The 21242-nt window shown below is 38.1% G+C and overlaps 1 protein-coding gene across 2 annotated transcripts; it reads left to right on the top strand.

The window, feature by feature from the left end:
- Positions 1 to 496: 496 nt before the first annotated feature.
- GTF2A2 (general transcription factor IIA subunit 2) lies at positions 497 to 20279 on the top strand. 2 transcript variants are annotated; one of them, XM_045778811.2, is made up of 6 exons: positions 523 to 650; positions 10118 to 10269; positions 12049 to 12169; positions 12879 to 12983; positions 17727 to 17853; positions 19982 to 20279. In XM_045778811.2, exons 3-6 carry the CDS (start codon positions 12098 to 12100, stop codon positions 20005 to 20007), a joined length of 330 nt encoding a protein of 109 aa, XP_045634767.1. In that variant the 5' UTR covers positions 523 to 650; positions 10118 to 10269; positions 12049 to 12097; the 3' UTR covers positions 20008 to 20279. The 2 variants fall into 2 exon arrangements, with proteins under 2 accessions (XP_045633926.1, XP_045634767.1); XM_045777970.2 differs by lacking the exon at positions 10118 to 10269 and having other exon boundaries at positions 497 to 650.
- The last annotated feature ends 963 nt before the right edge of the window (positions 20280 to 21242 follow it).

Raw genomic sequence — 21242 nt, 5'->3', positions numbered from 1 at the left:
TAGGATACCATTTGGATTTATATAAACTCAATAATAGTGAAGTGTTTGTCTTCCATTAGGTACAAATTTTAAATACATATTCTCCCACATTAAAATTCTTCAGGAACCACAAGAGCTTGCTGGGCTGAGTTGCAGCCCTGTTTCGAATGGTAAAGAAATGCTCTAATCTTCAGAATTTGTCTTCAATTTAGTATTGCGGGGTCTTCAACAGTATTACCCAGAATACATTTCAAGCATAAAATGTGACTGCCCTGACACATTCCTAATTGTGTATCTAACAGTGGGTAAGATTAGTCTCTCAAAATTATAATTCCCTTATGAATGATTTAGTAAACCTGCTGCATTACTCGGAAAGGAAGCCAGTCCACGGGTGTAGGGCTTGAAAGCGGCTGGCTCCACGCCCCTCGTCCCTCCACACCCAGCCCTCTCCCGGCGAGTCTCGAGCGGCGTGCGGGAGCACGGGCTGGGCGGGGCCTCCCGGCCCACCCGCGTGCTGTCACTTCCAGGTTCGGCGAGCACTTCCGGGTCGTCGGCTCAGCTCTGCGGCTCCCTCAGCGGCCGAAGAGGTGGTCGGGAAGTAGGTGCTTCCTGCTGGGCTGCTGGCTGCTCCGCTTCTGTCCGCTCCGCGGCGGGAAGCGCCTTCCCCACAGGTACTTGGTGAGCCGGGCTCGCGCTCCCTGCAGTCCCCCCGAGGTGGGGTTGCGGTCGGTTGGGTCTCCGAGGGCTGCGCGGAGGGCGGGGGCCCAGGGTGGGCCCGTTACCGCCTTCGCTACCGGGATGGCCCCGCGGCCGGTACCCGCGAATGAAAAGTGCGGGAGGCGGCGGGAGGCGGTTGCGTCCTCTGGCGGGAGGTTTGTGGTCCTCGGGGCGCCAGCCACGGCCCTAGGGGAGGTCTTCAGCCCAGCGCGGTGTTTTTAACCAGGTGAATGTCTTTACGCATCCAGGGTTGTGTTGTGTTGTTTTGTTTGTTTTTGCCGAATATCAGGGGAGCGTATTCCCTAAGTGTCTCGTGCCTGTGCTGCTTCGCTTGTTTGAAGTCCGCCTTAAACTTCAAGCCAGCTCCCGCAGGGTAATGAATTTAAACAGGACTAGGACTACCGAGTTATTTGCACATTTCGTAAGGGATTTTTAAGAATCTAAGATCATTAAAGCAAGTAACTTTAACAAATGTTTAAATAACTTAGAGCCGTTTTTTTAAATTAGTATTTACTGTGGTATAATTGACACATTAGTTTCAGGTTAGTGTTTTCGTTTTCTTCAGATAAATAGGAGAAGCGGAATTGCTGGATCATTTGGTAGTTCTATTTTTAATTTTTTGAGGAACCTCCATACTGTTTTCCACAGTGTGCAGCAGTTTGCATTCCCGCCAAGAGTGCACAAGGGTCCTATTTTCTCTACCTTCTTGCCGGCGCTTATCTCCTGTCGTCTTGATAGTAATGGCCATTATAACAGGTGTGAGGTGATAGCTCATTGTGGTTTTTATTTGCATTTCCCTCATGATTTCGTGGCGTTAAACTACTTTTCATATGTCTGTTGTTGATCTGTATGTGTTCTTTGGGAAAATGTCCGTTTGGATCTTCTGCCCGTTTTTTAATCAGCTTGTTTGCTGTTGAGTTGTATGAATTCTTTATATATTTTGGGTATTAGCTTCTTATTAGATACATGATGAGCAAATAGTTTCTCCCGTTCCGTAGGTTGCCTTTGTTTTTTTATGTACAACTATGTTTATTATCACTTTGAACCTCTACTTTATTTGGCTATATTGCCCGACATTTCAGTTCACTTGTCCTAATATTTAACTCTTAAATTGTGTATTTAGTATATATATAAAAGTCAGTATTTTGAAGGTTTCAAACCTTCTGTGTCTGTTGTTCATCAACTCCCTCTACCATATCATGCCCCTACCCCTGCAGCTACCAATCTGTTCTCTGAATCTACATGCTTGTTTTTTCCCCCCTTTTTGGTTTTCGATTCCACGTGTATCCGACATCCTATGGTATTTGCCTTTCTCTATCTCACTTAACTTCATTTAATGATAATGCCCATGATGTCTATTCCTGTTATAAATGGCAAAATTTCATTCTTTTTATGGCTGAATAATATTCCATTGTAATATCACCACAATTTCTTTATTGGTGGGCACTTAGGTTGCTCCTAGAGCTTGGCTATTGTAAATAATGTTGCAATGAACATATCTTTTCGAGTGAGTGTTTTCATTTTGGGGGGCTAAATAGTCAGTAGTGGAATTGCTGTATCATATGGTAGTTCTGTTTTTAATTTTTAAGAACCTCCACACTGTTTTCCACAGTGGCTTTACCAATTTACATTCCCACTGTAGGGCACGAGGGTTCCTTTTCTCCACATCCTCACCCACGCTTGTTACTTCTTGCCTTTTTAATAATAGCCATTCTAACAGATGTGAGGTGATAGCTCATTGTGGTTTTGATTTTACATTTCCCTGGTGATGAGTGATGTTGAGCATCTTTTCATGTGTCTGTTGGCCATCTCTATGTCTTCTCTGGAAAAGTGTCTGTTCAGATCTCCTTCCAATTTTTAAATTGAGTTATTTGTTCTTTTGCTGTTGAGTTGTATGAATTGTATATTTTGGATATCAATTTCTTATATGATTTGCAAATATTTTCTTCCATTCAGTAGGTTGCCTTTTTGTTTTGTTGGTTTCCATTGCTGTGCGGAAGATTTTTAGTATGAGGTAGTTCCACTTTTGTATTTTGCTTTTTTTGGTTTTGCTTCTGGGGTCAAATTCAAAAAATCATAGCACCAGTGTCAAGGAACTTGCTGTAGCTGTGTATTCTTCTAGGAGTTTTATAGTTTCGGGTCTTACATTCAAGTCTTCAATCCGTTTTGAGTTGGTCATTGTGTGTGGTGTGTGAGTTAGTGGCCCAGTTCCATTCTTCTGCGTGTGTTTGTGCAGTTTTCTCAGCACCATTTATTGAAGATACTGTCCTTTCCCCCATTAGATGGCCTTGGCTTCTTTGTTGTAAATTCATTGAGCATCTATGCCCGGGTTCATTATGGGCTATTACGTTCTATTGATGTGTGTGTCTGTTTTATGCCAGTACCATACTCTTTGATTACTATAGCTTTGTAATATTGTGGGATCAGGGAGCATGTTTCCTCCAGCTTTGTTCTTTCTCAAGATTGCTTTGGCTATTGGAGGTTTGGTGGTTCCATACAAATTTTAGGATTGTTCTGTGTCTTTGAAAAATGCTATTGGAATTTTGATGGGATTGCATTGAATCTGTAAATTGCTTTGGGTAGTAAGGACATATTTTAATAATATTCTTCTAATCCATGAGCATGAATCTTTCCATTTATTTTGTCTTCTTCAGTTTCTCTTATTAATGTTTTGTAAGATTTTCAATATACAGGTCTTTCACCTCCTGGGTTAAATTTATTTCTACGTATCTTGTTCCTTTTGATGCAGTTGCAAACGTGATTGTTTTATTTCTCTCGTGGTTTGTTATTTTACTTTTTCCTTTCCAGTTTGGATGGCTTTTATTTCTATTTCTTGCCTAATTGCTCTGGAAGGACTTACAGTACTTTGTTGAATATAAGAGGGCAAGAGTCTTGTCTTGTTGGTGATCGCAGAGGAAGGGCTTTCGGCTTATCACTGTTGACTGTGATGTTAGCTATGGGCTTGTACTATTTGGCCTTTATTATGTTGAGGTATGTTCCCTCTACGTTCACTTTGTTGACAGTTATCATATATGGATGTTGAATTTTGTCAAATGCTTTTTCTGTGTGTGTCGAGATGATCATATGATTTTTACCCTTCATTTTGTTAATATGGTGTTTCACATTGGCAGATTTGAGGCTGTTGAACCATTCTCACATCCCTCGAATAAATCCCCCTCGATCCTGGTGTATGATCCTTTTAATGTATTGTTGAATTCACTTTGTTAATATTTATTGAGGATTTTTGCATGTATATTCATCAGGGATGTTGGCCTGCAATTTTTTTTTTTTTCTTGAGGCATCCTTGTCTGGTTTTGGTTTCAGGGTAATACTGGACTCTTAAAATGAGTTTGGAAGAGTTTATTCCTCTTCTTTTTTTTTTTTTTGTTTTTTTTTTTAAGATTTATTTATTTGAGACAGAGTGCATGTGCCTAAGCGCCCGAGTTGGGGGAGGGACAGAGGGAGAGAATCTTCAAGCAGACCCCTGGTTAGTGGAGAGCCCAGTGCAGGGCTCAGTCCCATGACCCTCCTCTTTTATTTTTTGAAAGAGTTTGAGAAGGACTGGTACTAATTCTTTGAATGTTAGGTAGAATTTTTCAGTGAAGCCATCTGATCCTGGACTTCTGTTTGTTGAGAAGTTTTTGTTTACTGATTAAATCTCCTTGTGAGTAATTGGTGTATTCAGATTTTCTATTTCACCATTATTCAGTTCTGTGTTTTAAGGAATTAATTTCTTCTAGGTTGTCCAGTTTGTTGGCATATAATGTTCACAGCAGTCTCTTAAGTTCCTGTTTTTGTGATGTCAGTTGTAACATCTTTTTCATTTCTGATTTTATTTATTTGAATGTTTTTCCAGGTGAGTTTTACTAAAGACTTGTCAATTTTATCTTTCCAAAGAGCCAGCTCTTTTGTTTTATTAATAATTCTATTTCATCTCTATCTTTATGTTCTTCCTTCTGCTAATTTTGGGCTTCATTTGAATTGTGCGTGTGTGTGTGTGTGTGTGTGTGTGTCTAGTTCCTTGAGGTGTAAAGTTAGGTCGTTTGTGAGACTTTTCTTATTTCTCATGGTAGACATTTATCAATATGAACTTCCCTCTTACAACTGGTTTTGACGTATCCAACAAACGGATATATGTCCATTTTCCATTTGTCCCAAGGCATTTTTAAATTTCTCTTTGATTTCTCCTTTGACCCATTGGTCATTCAGTAACATGTTGTATAATCTTCACACATTGTGAATTTTCTAGGTTTCTTTGTGTATTTAATTTCTAGTTCCATACCCTTGTGGTCGTATAAGATGTTTGATATGATTTCAGTCCGCCTAAATTCATTGGCTTGTTTTGTGGCTTAATCTATGATCTATCTTGGAGAATGTTGCATATGCACTTGAGAAGAATGTATATTGCTTTTGGATGGAAGGTTCTGTGTATATATGTTAAGTTAATCTGGTCTAACGTGTTGCTCTAAGACTGATGTTTCCTTACTAATTTTCTGTCTGGCTGATCTATGCATTTATATAAATGGAATATTGAAATCTCCTACTATTATTGTATTGCTGTCTATTTATCCCTTTAGGTCTGTTAATATTTTCTTTATATGTTTAGGTGTTCTATGCTGAGTGCACAGGTATTTCCAAATGTTCTGTGTTGGATGGACCCCTTTATCATTATGTGACACCCATCTTGTCTCTTATTACAGTCTTTGTTTTAAAGTCTATTTTTTGTGATGTAAGTTTAGCTATATTAGCTTTCTTTTGGTTTCTGTTTGCATGGAATATCTTTGTCCATCTCTGCACTTTCTGTATATGTTCTTACATCTAAAGTGAATTTCTTGTAGGCACCATATAGCTGGGCCTTGTTTTTTGTTAGTTTGTTTTGTTTTTTTATCCATTCAGCCACTCTGTGTCTTTTGATTGGAGAATGTAATGCATTTACAGTCAAAGTAATCATTGATAGGTATGTACTTACTGCCATTTGTTAATTGTTTATTGGCTGGTTTTGTACTTCTCCTTTTCTTTCTTCCTTTGTGGTTTGATGACTTTCTAAAATTTAGTGGTATCCTTTTTCTTTTGTGTTTTTACTGTAGGTTTTTGCTCTGTGATTACCATAGGCTTACATATAACAACTTATGCCTATAATATTTTTTTTTAAGTATATAAGTAACATACAGTGTCAGTTTCAGGCATACAGCATATCAGTTTGACAGTTTTGTACATTACTCAGTCACCATGATAAGTATAGTTACTGGCACCATACGATGTTATTACACTATTGTTGACTGTATTCTCTATGCTGTACTTTTCATCTCATGACTTATTTTATAACTGGAAGTTTGTACTACTTAATCCCCTTTATCTATTTTGCCCATTCCTGCCACCTGCCTCCCTTCTGGCAACCACTAGTTCTCGGTATTTAAGAGTCTGTTTTGTTTTGTTTTGTTTTGTTTTGTTTTGTTTTAGAATCCACCTAGAGGTGAAATCATACAGTATTTGTCTTTATCTGACTTATTTCACTTCTCATAATACCCTCTGGGTTCATCAATGTTGTCACAAATGGCAAGATTTCTTTTTCATGGCTGAGTAATATTTCTTTGTATATATATACACCACAGTTTTGGTGGGGGGGTTGTGTAGAGTTGACACACAATGTTACATTAGTTTCAGGTGTACAACTTAGTGATTTGACAAGTTGATACATATTACACTGCGTTCACTGCAAGTGTAGCTAGCATCTGTCCTGTTACATTGCTCTTACCATATCATTGACTGTACTCCTTATGCTGTGCCTTTTATTCCTGTGACTGAAAAGCCTGGATCTCCCTCTCCCCTTCACCCATTTTATCCACCTCCTCACCCCTCTTCCCTCTGGCAACCATCAGTCTCTGTGCTTATCGACCTGATTTGTTTTTGTTTATCCATTTGTTTGGTTGTGTTTGTTTTTTTTTAATTTTTTGGTTCCACTTATGAGTAGATTCATACAGTATTTATCTCTCTCAGTCTGACTTATTTCACTTAGTGTAATACACTCTAGCTCCATCCATGTTGTCTCAAATGGCATGATGCCATCCTTTTTTATGACTGATAGTCCATTGTGTATCTATGCCACACTGTCTTTATCCATTTGTCTACGGATGGACCCTGGGCTGCTTCCATATCTTGGCTGTTGTGAATAATGCTGCAGTAAACAGGGGTGCGCATATTTTTTCAAATCAGTGTTTTCAGTTTTTTGGGTAAATACACACTAGTGGAATTACTGGATTATATGGTATTTCTATTTTATGTTTTTCGAGGCACCTCCATACTGTTTTCCACAGTGGCTGCCCCAATTTACATTCCTGCCAACAGTGCAAGAGGGTTCCCTTTTCTCCACATGCTCATCAACACTTGACATTTCTTGTGTTTTTGATACTAGCCATTCTAATAGATGTGAAGTGAGATCTCATGGTTTTGATTTGCATTTCCCTGACGATTAGTGATGTTGAGTCTCTTTTCATGTGTGTTGGCCACTTACTTGTATGTCTTCTTTGGAAAGAGGTCTGTTCAGCTCTTCTGCCTATTTTTTAGCCAGATTATTTGATTTGTTGGTGTTGAGTTATAGAAGTTCTTCATAAAATTTTGATATTAACCCCTTATCAGATATATTCTTTGCAGATATCCTCTCCCACTTACAAGGTTGCCTTTGGTTTTATTGATGGTTTCCTTTGCTGTGTGAAAGCTTTTTATTTTGGTGTATGTAGTCCCAGGAGTTTAATTTTTGCTTTTGTTCCCTATGCCTGAGGAGACCTATGCATAAATAAGTTGGTAACATCCAAGAGATTACTGCCTATGTTTTCTTCCAGGAGTTTTAGGATTTCAGGTCTCACATTTAGGTCCTGAATCCATTTTCTGTTTATTTTTGTGTATGGTGTAAGAAAATTGTTCAGCACCATTTATTGAAAATACTCTTTTCCCCATTGTATATTGTTGCCTCCTCCGTGATAGGTTAAGTGACCATATAAATATGGGTTTATTTCTGGGCTCTCTATTCTGTTCCATTGATTCGTCTGTCTTTATGCCAATACCATAATGTTTTAATTACTATGACTGTAATGTACTTTGAAGTCAGGACGCATGTTGCCTCCAGCTTTGTTCTTCTTTGTCAGGATTGCTGTTCCACATACATTTTAGTATTCAGTTTGTTGTAGTTCTGTGAAAAATGGCATTGGAATTTTGATATGGATTGCATTGAACATGTAGATTGCTTTGGGTAGTGTGGGGATTTTAACAGTATTCTTCCAACCCATGAGCATGGAATGTCTTTCCATTTATTTTTGTTGTCCTCAATTTCTTTCTTCAGTACTTTACAGTTTTCAGTGTATAGGCCTTGCACCTTGGTTAATTTTTTTTAGGTCTTTTATTCTTTTTGATGCAATTGTTTTCTTAATTTCTCTGATAGGTCATTGTTAACTTACAGCTGTTGTCTAGATAACTCTTAAACTGTTGTCAAATGAGTATGACACAAGATTTGGTACTCCTACTTTGTCAGGTGTGTTATCTCCATTGGGACCTTTGCTTGCCCTTTTTAACCCTCCCCCACCCACCCACCTACATACTTCGGTTTTTGCCCTCACTAATTTACCGAACAGATATTTATTTGGCTTATTTGTTTTGCGTTATGAGTCAGTTATTGTTTGTTCTAGACACTTGCTTCAGTCAGTGAACAAAATAGAAGTCCCTGTTGGAGGATGCAGAAAATACATAGCAGGAAAAGGGGGATTGGGAAGTTCCAGGGTAGAGGTGGAAGTCGGTATTTTAAGTCTGGCCATCAGTTTAAGCCTCATTAAGTGCATATTATACTTGAAGGAATTAAAAGAACCAAGTGGATATCTGGAGGAAGGGTATTCCAGGTAGAACGAGTGGTCTTTACAAAGGCTTACCTAGGGAGGTACATGTCTGTCATGTTCTAAGAAGAACATGGAAGGCAGCGCGTCTGTAGAAGGGTGACAGCAAGGGAGAGATGGGTGATATGGTTGGAGAGATCATAGCCAGATTCTTGTAAGGACTGAGTGCAATGGAAGCCATGGAGGTTTGGAGCGGAAAAGAGATATGGGCTGCTGGGCTGGGATTCAAGTACGGGGACAGTGTGGAAGCAGGGAAACCAATGAGGAAGCTGTTTCAGTAATCCAGTGCCAGATGATCATAGCACAGACCAGGGGGATAACGATGGAGATGGTGAGAAATGGATGGCTTCTGAATGCATGTTGAAGATAGAGTTTACAGGATCTGCCAGGGATTGGATGTGAAGGTGGCATGAGGGGAGTGGGGGATAATCTCAAAGGTTTTTGCGTTTTGGAGTTACAGCGACTGAAATGGGAAAGACAGGAAGTAAAGATGTTGGGTAGGCAGTTGGATCCAGGAGTGAGTTCAAGGGCAGGGTATGGGAAAGGGTGCACCAGTGAGTCTAAGAGAACAGCCCAGGAGCTAAGCTAAGATCCTTTATCAAAGAGGAGGGAGTAATTAATTAGCTGTGTCAAATGATTACGTCTGGTGAGGACTGAGAATTTTGGATTAGCTTTGCCAGTGCCGTTGGTGACCTTCGCCATCTGTTTGAGTGTTGGAGGCAAAAGCCTATGAGGAGTGAGTATAAGAAGTGAGCCTATGAGGAGTGAAGAGTGAGTATAAGAGAAAATGGGAGAAAAGGAATGAGAAGACAGTGAGTATGGATGACTTTTAGGAGCCTTGCTGCACAGCGGAACAGAGAAATACAGTGTAGCTAGTGAGGAAAGGGAGTTGAGACTTTTTTTGGGGGGGGGTGGGAGAAGTAGCCACCTATTTGTTTGCTGATGGTAATAATCCATAGAGATGGGAAATTTGATGGTGAGGGAGAGAAGGACTAATTCAGTTGTTGGAACAATATTCTTGAGTGTACTAGAGAATAGGCTTGATGCAGAGATAGAAAGACTGTATTTGTGTGGATAACTGCATGGATAGTTTGGCTATAGTGACCGGCGGGGAGGCAGAGTATGTGGTTGTGGATTTTGTTAGGTGGTTTGATGCCGTTTTGAGAGTCTGGAAGTTTGCATTGCTTCATTTTCCTCAGTAAAGTAGAAGTCTTTGTATCACACTTAGACAAGTTTCTAATATTTGATGATGGCATTTAGATATACCGCCCAGTTACTTAGTCACTAACAAATACGTACTGAATGCGTACTGTGGGCCAGGCATTGTTACAGATGGTAAATTTGTCACTGTAACGGAAGTCCCCATCCTATGGGACATCTATTTTAGCGGACGGAAACAATCAGCGTGTGTATGTCAGCTTCAGTTAACGGTATGAATTAAAGTAGTATAAGGGGAAAGGGGGGTAGTTCCTTTTTATAGGTTGGTCACAGAAGTTCTTTCTGATGAGGTGACATTTGAGCAGAGATCTGAATTAAATCAGGGAGTGAACCATGAAGGGATCTGGGAAGAACATTTGAAGCAAAAAGGACAGACAGTGCGAAGACACTAAAGCAAGACTATCTTGCCATATTGAAAACCAGCAAGGGACCAGTATGACCGCAGCAGAGAGAATGAAGGAATAAGTGGCAGAAGGTAAGTTCATCGAGATAGTGGAGGACCCTGATTATCTTGGCCTTGCAAACCATTCGGAGGACTTTTTTATTCTGAAACGGGATGCTTCTATTGGAGGTTTTGAATACATGAGTCATGTGGTTTGATTTATGTTGTAAAAGGCTCAGTGCGGCTGCGCTAGGGGCAGGGGTGTTACGGGCAGTTGTGGAAGCAGGGAGACCTCCTACAGGGCTCTCGCAGTAATCCTGCTGGTAGATGGGGACTGGGTGGGAGTGCTGGAGGTGGTAAAATTTGTCAGCTTGTGGCTATGCTTAGAGCTCAAAAGACTGATTAGATGCAGGGTGAGAAAGCAGCTAATGCCGAATGCAGAATTTGGGGGCTATCTTAGCCTAGACTAGATTGACTGTTTACTAAGGCGGGCAAGGTGAGGGCAGAAAAGGTTTGGAGGGACAGTATCAGGAAGTCGGTTTTTGACGTTTCATTTGAGCTACCTACTTGATATTTCCATTCAGTGGCAAGGAGGCAATTTTATATAGGGCAACAAGGGGCAAAGGACTGGGGATGTACATTGGGGAGTCATCAGCAGATAGCCTAATACCAACTAAGGGAGTAAAGCATCTAGAGAAGACCTAAGAAGCCTTAGGGCACTCAAATAGAAGTCAGGTACCTGCGGAGGGATCAGCCAAAGAAAACGCATACAGTACTTGTATCCAGTGAGTTGGGAAGAGAGAACAGAGTGTGGGGCCCCAAAAGCCAAAGAAAAGGTTTCAAGAAAGCAGAAATGATCTCTTGTATCAAGTGTTCGCAGGTATATAATGTAAAGACTGATAACTAGTCGTTATTTTTGCTGAGTTTTGCCTGCTAACTCCTGAGTATGTCTCCTGTCCATCTCTAAGCTGAAAGTGCCATGAGGTCAGGGATCTTGTATATGACTTGTAGCTCAGTATTTGTCGAAACTACTGTCACCCTATTCAAGCCCTCATCTCCTTCTCATCTTCCAGTACATTCACCCTGGCATCCCTCCTGTTGGAACAAATACATCCATGCCATCTTTTTCAGCTCCATCTCCTACTACTTCCTCTTCATACTTCCACCTTAATACTGTGGAACAATTTATAGTTCTCTCTACACACTGTATGATTTCATACTCCTGTGGCTTTACTCATTCTGTTCTTTCAGCCTAAGATCATCTTCTGCCTTTGCTTGGCTCAAGTCTAGCTTGAAGAATCAGGAAGCTTTTGTGAACGAGTTCACTCAGTCCACAGGTAGCCTCCATCACACACCGTGTGTGTCTGTCACGGTGCTTATTCCCTGCTGAGTTAAATACTGTTTGGTGTATCTGTTACCATCTGTAGAGTAAAAGTTTTTGAGAGTCTGGGAGCATATCCTTATTCATCTCCTTCTCCCTCCTGCCTATCACAGTGCTATCTTGTTGGTAGGCACTCTCTAAATACCAAACGTTAAGGGAAAAAAATGGAGGGCCTGCAAGTGTGAGCCAAAGATTGTCTGGATCACTGACTGACAGTAAAGAGAGATTAACACGGTAAATTCATTCTAGATTAGGTCAAAAGGCAGACTTTTAAAAGAAATGGTAAAGATGTATGTTTTAATAAGTATATTTGTAGAAAGGAGTATAAATGCCTATGTCAAAAAATTAGAAAAGTCATTTTTAACCTTTGTCTTAATTATATAGCAGTTTGCAATTATTAAGAGTTGTGATAGCATATATTAGAATGTATGAAGTAGACTGTATTACATATGTGGTTTATAATGCTTAATACTTTCATATTAAATTTTTAGGACATCAATGCAAGCCTGAATAAGAAAAACAATTTCTTCCTCCTAAGCCATGGCATATCAGTTATACAGAAATACCACTTTGGGAAACAGTCTCCAGGAGAGCCTTGATGAGCTCATACAGGTGGGAGACTACAAACCAACTTCTATTTAGATTAGTCTGCAGTAAGTTTTGCTCGACTCTTTGACCCAGCGAGTCAGTATTTATCCCATCCTGAGTACAGGGCATAAAATATGATGAAGATTATGACGTAGTCTAACATGCCTAAATTTTCAAGATTTTTGTTAAGTATAAAAATTGAGATTATTGGTTTTCTCTTATTTATAAGGCATAGTCTGTGTAGCTTTAAGATAATTTTGCACAATTTGATGATAAAGTCTTTTGAGATTTAAATTTGAATTTGTGTTTCAGTTTGAGGAGAAATAACCTTTTAAAATAAACTCATCTAAGCACACCATTTGTTTTCATGTATTTTATGAGCTTTGATGAAATTAGGTTTTGAAAGAAACTTCATTCTTTCAATCTATCATATGCCTCTTGCCGGACACTAAAGGAGTGATGGAGTTTTGTCCTGGCAGTGTAACATCACGGCATGTTTTCTTTTCAAAATTATGTTTGTGTGAGGACAGTGCAAGAAAACATTGTCAGGCTTTACTCCTTGTCAGTATGGCAAAGAAGAACAAGGGAGTCTAGTTTAAGAGGCTCTGGTTAACCTCAGTTTTAAATTTTAGATGATAATTCATACGTATTTTGTCTTTAGTGTCCTTCCCTAAGAGGGGAATGAGTTTGAATTCTAAATTAGGTTTAATCTAAACCCTTTACTTTTTCTCAGTCTCAACAGATCACCCCCCAACTTGCCCTTCAAGTTCTACTTCAGTTTGATAAAGCTATAAATTCAGCATTGGCGCAGAGGGTCAGGAACAGAGTCAATTTCAGGGTAAGGATATTTTCCTAAATCTAGAAGCTTGCACCAGTGGTTGTTACAACAGTGCTTTTTAGGACCCCTACATATTTATGAATCATAAAAGGACCCGATGGTTTAATCAAAGTTTGGAATTTGTTAAATAATTATACTTTACTAAATTTATCCACTTAATGTGAGATAGAGTTGTTTTTAGATTTTTATCCCATTGTTTCACAAATCAGCCTATGTACGTTTGGCTGCCTTCCCTGAAGAGTTACTGAGATTTCAAACGCCCGAACCATTACCTGCAGGATTGAAGGTAAGTGACAGACTAGTCCGTAAAGCTCACTTATGTTTTTCGAACTCTGATCTTCACCCATTCCATGGAAGTACATTCATGTTGCCTCCCACCTACTCTTATGAAGACCTGAACTGGTAATAGATAATGGTCTGATAGCTTCATCTCATTTGAACAATAATCCTGAACTGAACAAAATTGTCTTTCTCAACTTGAGGGTAAATTCAAACTAAAGGCCCATTGAAAGTATCACGGTGAATAGAAGTAATTTTACCACATCGATATTGATAGATAAATATAATCAAATATCATTGTACACTGTTATATAATACTTACGCCTATGTTTTTTAAGGGATACCATAAAGTAGAAATTAAAAGGTTACAGTATATGAAAAACACAGAGGTTAATTTGCTCTTTAAAATTTATTCAACAAACAAACACTTCAGTGCCTATTACATGCCATGCAAGGTTGTGGATACTGGGTTGGCAGACAACAAATTTAGTGAAGGGATAAAGTCTCCATGTATGTTATATAATAAGTCTCTTACCAGTTTCACATGCCTAAAAGTGATCTGGAGTAAAATGTATCTTTATAAAATTTTATCAGTATGTTCTCGAATTTTTAACAATAACGATTCTGCAAAATTAGTTGCTGTTTTGTATAACCATGTGTACAAATCTGCCAAGATGCTTTAATTTGAAATTGATCCATGTTGATACCTAATAGTTTTCTGGTTGTATTGTTGGTTTCCAGTTTGGATCTCTGTAGCTAAAGTTAAACATAATTGGACATTTGCATTTCTCTTGCATAGTGTTTTGTAAGTTTGTCTATTTTCCAATAGCTAGAAATAATTAGTTTTTGAGCCCATCTGACTTTACTGTTCTTGTTTTTTCTTTTCTTACTGTTCTAAGCTCAGGCTTTCATTACCTACCCCTCCCATTACAGCAGACTTCACTTGATCAATTTTAAGTCCAGAATGTTTACAAATAACCTATTTTGCTTGGTGAGACATAAAGGCAGAAGAGATCACACATTGGTAATTTCTAATTTTCAAAGGCATTTTGCTAGATCACGTTTAAATCTATATTGTTTAGGTAACATGCTTTTTTTTGTTTTAATCCTCATATGAATTTCATATAACTAGATCATTTAAGTAGAATGTTACAGGGGGAAAAAATCTACTTGAGTATGAGAATTAAGATTTTAACAATTTACGTTAAAATTTATTAGCAAAAGAAGTCAAAATATATATTTGCCAAGAACCTTGAACTAATTTTTAGGGAGAACATTCATACTGAACTAGTCCTTTAAAGAGTCAACGTATGCTTTTGAGAGAATGTACGCTGGCAGGCGAGAGTAACAATGTTGAAATACTAAACTTCAGATAGTAATTAGGTAAGCATTAAAAGATTTAATGGTCAAGAAAAATCACCCTTCTGAATTCCCTACCTGTTCCATTTCTTTAATAAACATGTATTAAGATATTTTAATGAAAGACTGTTGCCCAGTTGTAGATTAATGGGGAAAAAAAAACACATGTATTTATTAGAGGTGCATTCAAGATACAGTTTGCCAGGTCAGTTACTGTTCAGATCAGTTACTTGACCAAAGCCAAATATAATTATTTTTTAATATTTAAGAAGTTCCTTCCAATACATTTTTTAAATAAAATTTTTGATTCTTGAATCCCTATACTTGAGATACTAGATTATGACGTTCTCATAAAGACAGGGAAGTAGATATTTAAATAAACATAAGAAAGATTTTACATTTATTCGGGATTCTAAAGAGAGGGGGTGACTCAGTTGGTTAAGCGTCTGCCTTCAGCTCAGGTCATGATCCCAGGGTCCTGAGATTGAGCCCCGTGTCGGGCTTCCTGCTTGTCTTTCTCTGCCTCTCCCCCTCCCCTTGCTCGTTCTCATGTGCTCACTCTCAAAATCTTAATATAATCTTTTTAGAATTTTTTTTTATCATCTAATTTCTTCTTGTGTTCACATTTTATTAAGCTTTTGTTGGCTCAGAAGTTATCTAGCCAATGAGCTCTCTTAATTGTTGTCTATTTTAATCTAAATATTAGAAAGCATTTAATATATATGCTTCACTTATTGTGAAATTGCTGTATTTATATAACTAACAATTTCACTTATATATTTGCAAGTGAATGTTCACACTTCAGATTAGTGGCATAGCTATCACTCATTGGGTGTGACGGTAACATTACACACAAGATCAGGGATGCTAGAAATTAAACATGAAAATTGGCATTTGGCTGTGTAGCCTTCTACAGGCTCAGACTGTAGCTAAGGAGATCTAATTTTTTTATATATATAATTCTTTGTTAACCTAGCAGTAGGTCTTATGTGGTTTTCCATGCATTAATCTTACCACTCCACTGGGACTTCTCTTCCTGTGTTATTGCTAAACCTGACGCATCATTTGTGATACCGTTGATCAACCGTCTTTGTTGAAGCCCATACTTCCCTTGAAACCATGCTATCCTGGCTGCCATTCTTCACCCCTCTCTTTCTCAGACCCTTTGTAGTTCAGTTGTTGGTATTCCTTAGGTTTAGCTAGGGCTCCACCTGTTCTCCTTGAATGAATGACTCCAACCCTCTGGCTCTAAAGTCAGTCGGCTCGTGCTCCTAGGCTTTCTTCCACACCCCAGCTGCTTATTGCACATGGTGATTTAGATCTTAAACTGAAAAGTTTTGGATTTGTCACTGTTATTGGAGCCAGACTCTTGAGAGGTAACAAATTTTGTCCCCCCACCATAGCCAGCGGGTTGTCAAGTCCTATCAGGGAATCTTTTTTTTTTTTTAGGATTTTATGAGAGGGTAGGAGAGGAGCAGAGTGAGAGGGACAAGCACAGAGCCCGACAAGGGACTCTCATGACCCTGAGATCAGCGTCAGTCTCAACCAGCTGCGTCACCCAGGCGCCCTTCTCTCCACTTCTGTTGACCTCTGTGCTCCTATAGTAAAGCCACTCTCACCTCTCTCAGGCATCAGCTCTTCTGCCTCCAGTCAGCGCCGCCCCCCCCCCAAATCAATTCATGTTATCAGAAATGCAAATCTGATGTTACTGCTTTGCTCAAAAATCCTTCATTGACCTAATACATTTAGGATACAGCGAAAGGTTCTCCAGGACCTCCTTCCCTTTGGGACCTCTTGACACATTTAGTTTTCTGGAACTTATTGTCCCATTTATCTCCCTTGACTTTTACTCATTTTTCAAAACTCAAACTTCACTTTGTGAGAGAAGCCTTCTGTGGCCAATGTGTTCCATACCCTTGGGTGCCCCTAGCTTATTACTCGTTCATAATACTGCTATACTGTGTATTTTGTTTTAATGCTCTCGCCTGCTACCCGAAGCTTCTTGATGACAAGGAATCATATTTGTATCCTCAGAGCCTAGCATAGTCCAATAATAATTACTCATTTTTAAAATTTTGTTAAGTCATTCATAACCGTCATAGTTTCCCGAATCATTCTCACTTGATAGAACATTTAGTTCGGCTAGTTTTTACTATTCGGGTAACACTGCGGAGTGTTTTTCTGAATTGAAGGTTTGGGGCGTATAAATCTCTTACTAAATTTCATTTGTGAAGATTCCATGTGTATCTGTGTCTCAAGTTTTGATTGTATTCAGTTGGTGTCTATCCTTGCACTTTCACTCCATTCTTCCAAAATTTCCTTTTAATGTTCAAGCACATATTCCTGCTCCTAAAAAGAGAAAATAACTTTTTATCAGTTGCACAGGACGTTGTCGTTTCTGTGGCTAATACAGTAATTCATCTGAGTGAAGCGCAGGGTTAAAATTGAACGTTTCTGGGTGCTCCCTGCTTCTGTACACGTCCGGAGGGTTAGCACATACAATCAAATGCATTTGACCTTTGAACAACATGGGTTTTAACCACATGGATCCATTTACACACAGATTTTCTCAATAAATACAGTACTGTAAAGGTATTTTCTCCTTAGGATTTTCTTAACATTTTCTTTTCTGTAGCTTTGTTGTAAAAATACACAATATAATGCATAGAATGTACCCTGAATGTATTAATTGCCTTTGTTTTCAGTAAGGCTTCTGGTCAACAGTCTATTAATAGTTAAATTTGGGTGGAATCAAAAGTTGTGTGGATTTTCTACTGCGAGAAAGGTGAACTTTTATCATATTGCCACAAGAGGGCAGTAGAAATACAAATTCAAATTTCCTTTCAACTTTTCTTCACCTTTCAGGTAAGTAATTTGCAGACTCAAACAGTGCTGATAATAGGCTGCTAACTATAGTATTTAACTCTTAATAAATTCATCTAGGATGGGGTTTTTTTAAGTGATAGGATGAAAATTAAGGAAAATCTTAAAACAGTAGGACTATTTAATGTTTACCTTGAGAATTAGGTAGTTGGTAGCTGAGTTCTCAGATTGCTTTTGGGAAAAAAATGACTTCATGGTATGTCTAATTGTTTTGTTTTAAAGGGCTCTCTAAATACATACAGATTCTGCGATAACGTGTGGACTTTTGTATTGAATGACGTTGAATTCAGAGAGGTGACAGAACTTATCAAAGTGGATAAAGTGAAAATTGTAGCCTGTGATGGTAAAAGTAAGTGTTTACCTAATTACTGTGAAAGCAAAGCTACTTGAAATCTTGTTTTTGTGAGTCTTTAAAAAATCTTTGTCTGAAATTATGGGGGGAAATGCCTGGAGATCTGGCTTCCATCTCAGCTGAATTCTGAATTCTAGATCTCAATTCTCAGACAGTCGTCTTAATGACTTTAGGTGTGAACATTTCATAAGACACAGACTGCTTCCACAGATTGAATTTGTGTGGGTTAAAAATAAGCAAGCTGCGGGATTTCTCCCCCATGTCAGTTGCAATTTGGAGTGTTTAATTTTGAAATTTATCCTAGTTTCTGTGTTGCTGGATGCCTATATATTTTATATTTTTAATCATTTAAAAGATTTTAAGAACCTTGTCAGGTACAATGGTAAATATCCATTCCCAATCTAGGACCTTGTTTAAGTCAAATGTTTCAAAAACTATACATCTTTCTCTTCCATGATTATTTCCTTTTTGCTAATTATATTTTAAGTATATTTTTACTTTATGATCTGAACCATTTGTGTCTAAACAGCTGTTCCTGAAACTCTCTAAGAAGGAGGGTGTTTTGAAAAGCAAAAGAAAATGTAGAAAAATACCCTAAATTTCTTAGGTTATCTTATGTATTTTGGGTTTCAAAAGAAATAAGCTGATCAATGAAAAAATGTAGAGAAGACAGAAGAGCACACAGAAGAAAAGCGTAATTTGTAACACCGTCTGGAGATTACATTACTTAGGATTTTATTGTATAACTTTCTAGTCTTATTATACTTTGGGCCCCCCCCCTTTTTTCTTAAAGAAATCGTCTCTTCCAGATATCAGAAAGTCTCTGAAACTAGCAACACTTCAATGACTTTACTTTTCAGAAGGTTAGCTAGGAGTCATCACTCTAAGAACTTTAAGCAAGGATGACTTTTTAAGATACTTATCAAATACTTTGTTTCCTTGCTGTCATGACGGAAAAGACCTATGTAATTTTGTAGTTCTGGATTACAAGATAACATTTCTTTATATCAGATAATGTATACTTGTTTCATATTTTTCTTCTAGTTTAGACTAATAGCATCCTCATAACCCTGAGATAAAGTTTTTACTAGACACTGGAATTTGGGCATTAATTTATAACTTCCATATCTCTGTCCAAATAAGTTAATGACGTAGACCAGTACTATTCAGTGAAATAAACCTTGTACGTATGGAAATGTTCTCTATCTGTACTTTCCAATAGCCACATATGGCTCTTAAGCATTCGAAATGTGGTAAGGCAACTGTTTTATTTTTGATTTAATTTTATCAGTTATAAAATAACCACATGTAGCTGGCCAGTGGCTCAGTGGCCGCCATGTTGGACAGCACAGCTACTCTTGCCTACAGATGCAAGGTTAGCTGTTTTTTCCAAAATTCAGTAGATGAAAAGTAGCTTATCAGCCTTACCTATTGCCACAGTTTCTGAGTTTGCCCTGCTTCCAGCACAAGGTATTCACTGATCTCGAAGAAAAAACTGTTGAGTATTCAAGAAAAACTTCAGTTGTGTTCCGTGTAGTCTGTCAGCAGAAAAGAATACAATCTTAGAATGTTTTCTTTCCAAAATTAAAATATAGAAACTACCATTCCTTAGTGATCAGATAAAGGGAGCGCTACTATGAAATAAGCCCATTTTTTCTAAAAGTCAGCTTTCTGAGATAGGAAGAGTGTGATAGTGGCTGGAATTTTGGTCTGTTTCTCACCAGGAATTAAAATACAATTTTCTTCTGATTATATATGTTATGGTCCTTTGTGGTTTAAAATTTGGGGGACAGTAGAGGACCTGAGGGGAAAAAATGGTCATGTAGCAGCTCTAGGAACCCAATCAGTATAACTTATGTAATGAACCAAATAATATAATTTGGTTTTTCAGTAGCATAAATATGGAGAGCTAAGAATTGTCTTCTTACCTATGCCTTAAAAGGAAAGTTATTTAAGTTCTCAGGGCAGTTCCTTGATCAGCTTCCCTCAGCCTTACCTTCTCTTCTTCCCCACCCCTCACACCAACACCACCATTAGTTCCTGTTCTATTTTTCAAAGATATTCTCAAAATATTTAAATTTTAAGTTGCTTCTTGAATTTACTCTTTCTCTCCTCTGTTTCCTAGATACTGGCTCCAATACTACAGAATGAATGGAAAAAAATGGCTTTTTTATGTCATCTTCTGTTACTATTCATCGCTTTTTTGAAGAGAAGCATAGAAGAGACTTTTTTTTTTATTTATTCTAGCATCGCAGAAATGACTACACTGTGCTATATATACTATCAGAATTCCAATAGAAAGAAGCTTATAACTATAGCCTCTTACATTACCTTTTCAGCATGAAGAAACAGAAGTTTTTTTTAATAACAAATATTGTTGCCTTCCTAAGAACATTCTTGAATAAACTCATTTTAAAATTCAATGTGAGTAATAAGTAGTAGAGCTATTAAGCTAGCAATATGAAGATATTAGATAAGCATTTTGAGTGAGCACCATCTTCCTTACAAAGGAAATTAGGAAATGCATTCTTTTCTGTAAAGGGAAGTTAGTTTCATCAGTAGGGCAAAACCAAATTCTGGATTGGAATATGCCTTTTTTAAAAATGTAAAACCAATCATTGGTGTGAAAAGCCTAAGTACAATTAGGAAAAGTTAGACAATCTTTACACAGCTTCCATAACCACAACAAAACTAAAAAACCTAGCAACAGTCTCTCCATGACATGTAAGTAATTTCTTCAGCTGGCTATATTGGTCATTTTTCATATATTTTAACAGATCCACATCTTAATTACTAGACTTCCAATAAAAAGTCCTATCGAATATATGCCATATCTTTGTGTACTTGAAGGAAAAAAGTTTTCCTTGTTTGTCACTCTAGGTATATATAATGAAAAATGTGGGTTTTCTAAAATATCAGAGGGAGAGTATCGGCCCCGGGTAGTAGGTAACCGAAATTCAGCAGCTGGCGATACAGGAAGCAAGACCAGCTATTTTTAATGAGGATCTGACACTGTTGATCATTTGGTGAGGGTAGGCTCCTCACAGCCCCGCCTGTGGTCACCTCGGTTAGTTTGCCAAAGCTACCCTCGGATGAAAAATTACCTCTCTCTCTGAAAGATAATACTGCCAAGAGGTAATAGAGTTGGCAATAATTTTCAGCAAAATAGCTTTTTATAAATAAACCTATTATAATGTTAAATAGGTCTTTGTATTACACAGTCCCTCTTTTTTCATTTGTAGAAGCACGTCACATAACAAGTGTCATTTTTAAGCAATCAGTGCTCAGTCAAGTCTGATCTGTTTAGCAGCACAGACTGTTTGCAAGATAATAGCAAGCGTAACTGACGTTATTATGAGGGAGACCAAGTGCTATATGTGTTACAG

Source organism: Ursus americanus, chromosome 36 (assembly GCF_024610735.1).
Source record: "Ursus americanus isolate L20-20 chromosome 36, mUrsAme1.1.p, whole genome shotgun sequence".
NCBI classification, from domain to species: domain Eukaryota; kingdom Metazoa; phylum Chordata; class Mammalia; order Carnivora; family Ursidae; genus Ursus; species Ursus americanus.
Note: the sequence above shows the minus strand (reverse complement) of the source record. Positions and strands in the feature narration are given on the sequence as shown.

Coding starts and splice junctions, on each gene's coding strand:
- GTF2A2 (XM_045777970.2), top strand. CDS start 12,098: ATGGCATATCAGTTATACAGAAATACCACTTTGGGAAACAGTCTCCAG. Junction 12,170..12,878: donor GCCTTGATGAGCTCATACAG/GTGGGAGACTAC, acceptor ACTTTTTCTCAG/TCTCAACAGATCACCCCCCA. Junction 17,854..19,981: donor TGTAGCCTGTGATGGTAAAA/GTAAGTGTTTAC, acceptor TCTGTTTCCTAG/ATACTGGCTCCAATACTACA.